The 2,044-nt window shown below is 52.3% G+C and overlaps 1 protein-coding gene across 1 annotated transcript; it reads right to left on the reverse strand.

Moving 5' to 3' along the window:
- Window positions 1-199: 199 nt before the first annotated feature.
- Window positions 200-1,491, reverse strand: LOC108626575 (plexin-A4-like; the record flags this gene model as incomplete). The annotated part of the gene is made up of 1 exon (XM_018027312.2): window positions 200-1,491. A coding segment is annotated over exon 1 (1,182 nt), but the record flags the coding sequence as incomplete, so codon positions are not given.
- Window positions 1,492-2,044: the final 553 nt, after the last annotated feature.

Raw genomic sequence — 2,044 nt, forward strand, 5'->3', positions numbered from 1 at the left:
AAAGTGTATCAATTTCATTGGTTTCCTTCCTTTTTCTGAGAGAGGGCATTTTCTAAAAGCACCAGGAATAGACGAAGACTATTCTCATGACCAAAATACAATGTAACTGCAATACTTTATGGGCTCGCGCAATTTTATAGTCTTTCATAACTTGAATTAAACACAACGATGAAAAGACAGTAGATAAAAAATGACTCACCGTTAAGATGCACTGATGGCTCGGTGAGATGTACTCCAGTCCCCGGTGTCCCTCGCCGCTGAAGCACTTCTGTATATTGGTCATGAACTTTCTCCTGATGGCCTTCAGCGAATAGACGCATAGCGCGGAATGTGGTTTGGGTACGTCGGTATTGGTGCCGTTGCTCTCGGCGAAGACGGCGAACAACACGTCGTCCTGGGCAGTGATGCCTAAATCGCTGGCTAGGACCGAGCCGGCCTTGCCGACGTACGCGGCCTGTACCAGGTTGTAATAAGTCCCGTCGCTGGTACAGTTGATCGGTATCTCCGTGTACGAGTAGTAATGCATATCCTCGTGGCAGACCCGCACCAGTTTCGATATGTGCACCTGAGTCTCGGTGCTCTTCATCTGGGTGGTCATGAAGTAGCTGAACCCGCCGCTGCTGAACCCGTACACGTAGGTGATGGGGTACCGCTCGCGCGACAACGAGTTTATATACATCCTCGTTCCGGTGGTGACGGCGGCTTCCGCGATGTTCAACATTTTGTCCTTGTCCAGCGATCTGGAGCTGACCGCGGGCACCTCCGATCGGTACGGCGAGTTCCCGGTGAACGTGACGCCGACGTACATCACTTGAGACACAGGCGGGTTAGGTGGCCCGGGCGCTATGAACGCCACTGTAGAGGCCGTCGCGTTGTTCGCGACCACTGCTTCCTTCACCTCTTGCACCACGTCCGAGATGTTATGGAGGTTCCTCACGGTGCAGGTACCTTGGAACAAGCTCCCGCACGATATCAGTCTGGTGGTCGTGTAATCGATCACCAACGCCTTGTTCACGTTATCTACGAGTCGCGTCGGTGTTTCGCGGGGACAGTCGATCATCGAGCACTCGTTAGAATGCCCTTTCGGACCGGTCACTTCCTCCACGACGAGGCTCAGGTCCGGCGAGAGCTGATACAGCCGGTTGACCGCGCCCACGTACACCCGACCGGTGTTTTTGTCCACGACCAGATGGTTCATACGCTTGACCTCCGGGTCGTGGAACCTTTGTACTATGTCGGCCGGCGTCGAACGCACCGGCAGCCGAGGAGACAACAGCACCAGGATCGACAGGAGCAGACGCAGTTGCTGTTGATGCGAGAACATCGATCCCATCTTCGCCGTCCTCGTCGATGTCGCGCCGCTGCCCGGGAAGACTAGCATCTTACCTATTTTCTATCTACTTTCTAATGCTACGCGGGACGCGATCTGCCGCGATTTCCTCCCTCGCTGCGCCCGGGGACCCTCGTGTCTTCCTCGAGCCTCGCCCAGACCTGCACATAAATAAAATCCAAACTCACTTTCCGTACGATTCTTCTATAGGCTGACGTATCCATAGCGTATATGTAGAGGGGGGGACATACGTTCCATTTGCGACTTGGCATAGGAGAATCGTAGCACCGATCGCAAGTTTTACTGCCCCTGCGCTATTTGCATTTTATAGAGCGGCGGCAAATGGAGCGTGGAACGAACGCACAGTGTCATTTCTTAAGTTTACGCCCTGGGGTGAGCGCGAAGAACAGGTAGGAATGGTATTAATTTCACGGGAATATAATGCATAGTTTACGAATTTCTCTTCTCGTTATCGCCGCGCGGTTCGCACTTAAACGTGACCGTACGTATTTAATTGAACAAAATAACGAGTTCCGAGCGCTTTCTCGACCCACGGAGAGAGTCAAGTCGTAAAACACGTGTATATACGTAGGTGTCGCTGCAAGCAGAATGTTGGATATATCGCCGGTTAGTGTCGTTTACTAACTCGAACCGATCTCAAGTCGAAAGAAGTGCCATTTTAAGGAGCCACCAGTGTGACCGCCTAAAATTTAG

Source organism: Ceratina calcarata, unplaced genomic scaffold (assembly GCF_001652005.2).
Source record: "Ceratina calcarata isolate Rehan_Ccalc_2016 unplaced genomic scaffold, ASM165200v1 scaffold4195, whole genome shotgun sequence".
Classification (NCBI taxonomy): domain Eukaryota; kingdom Metazoa; phylum Arthropoda; class Insecta; order Hymenoptera; family Apidae; genus Ceratina; species Ceratina calcarata.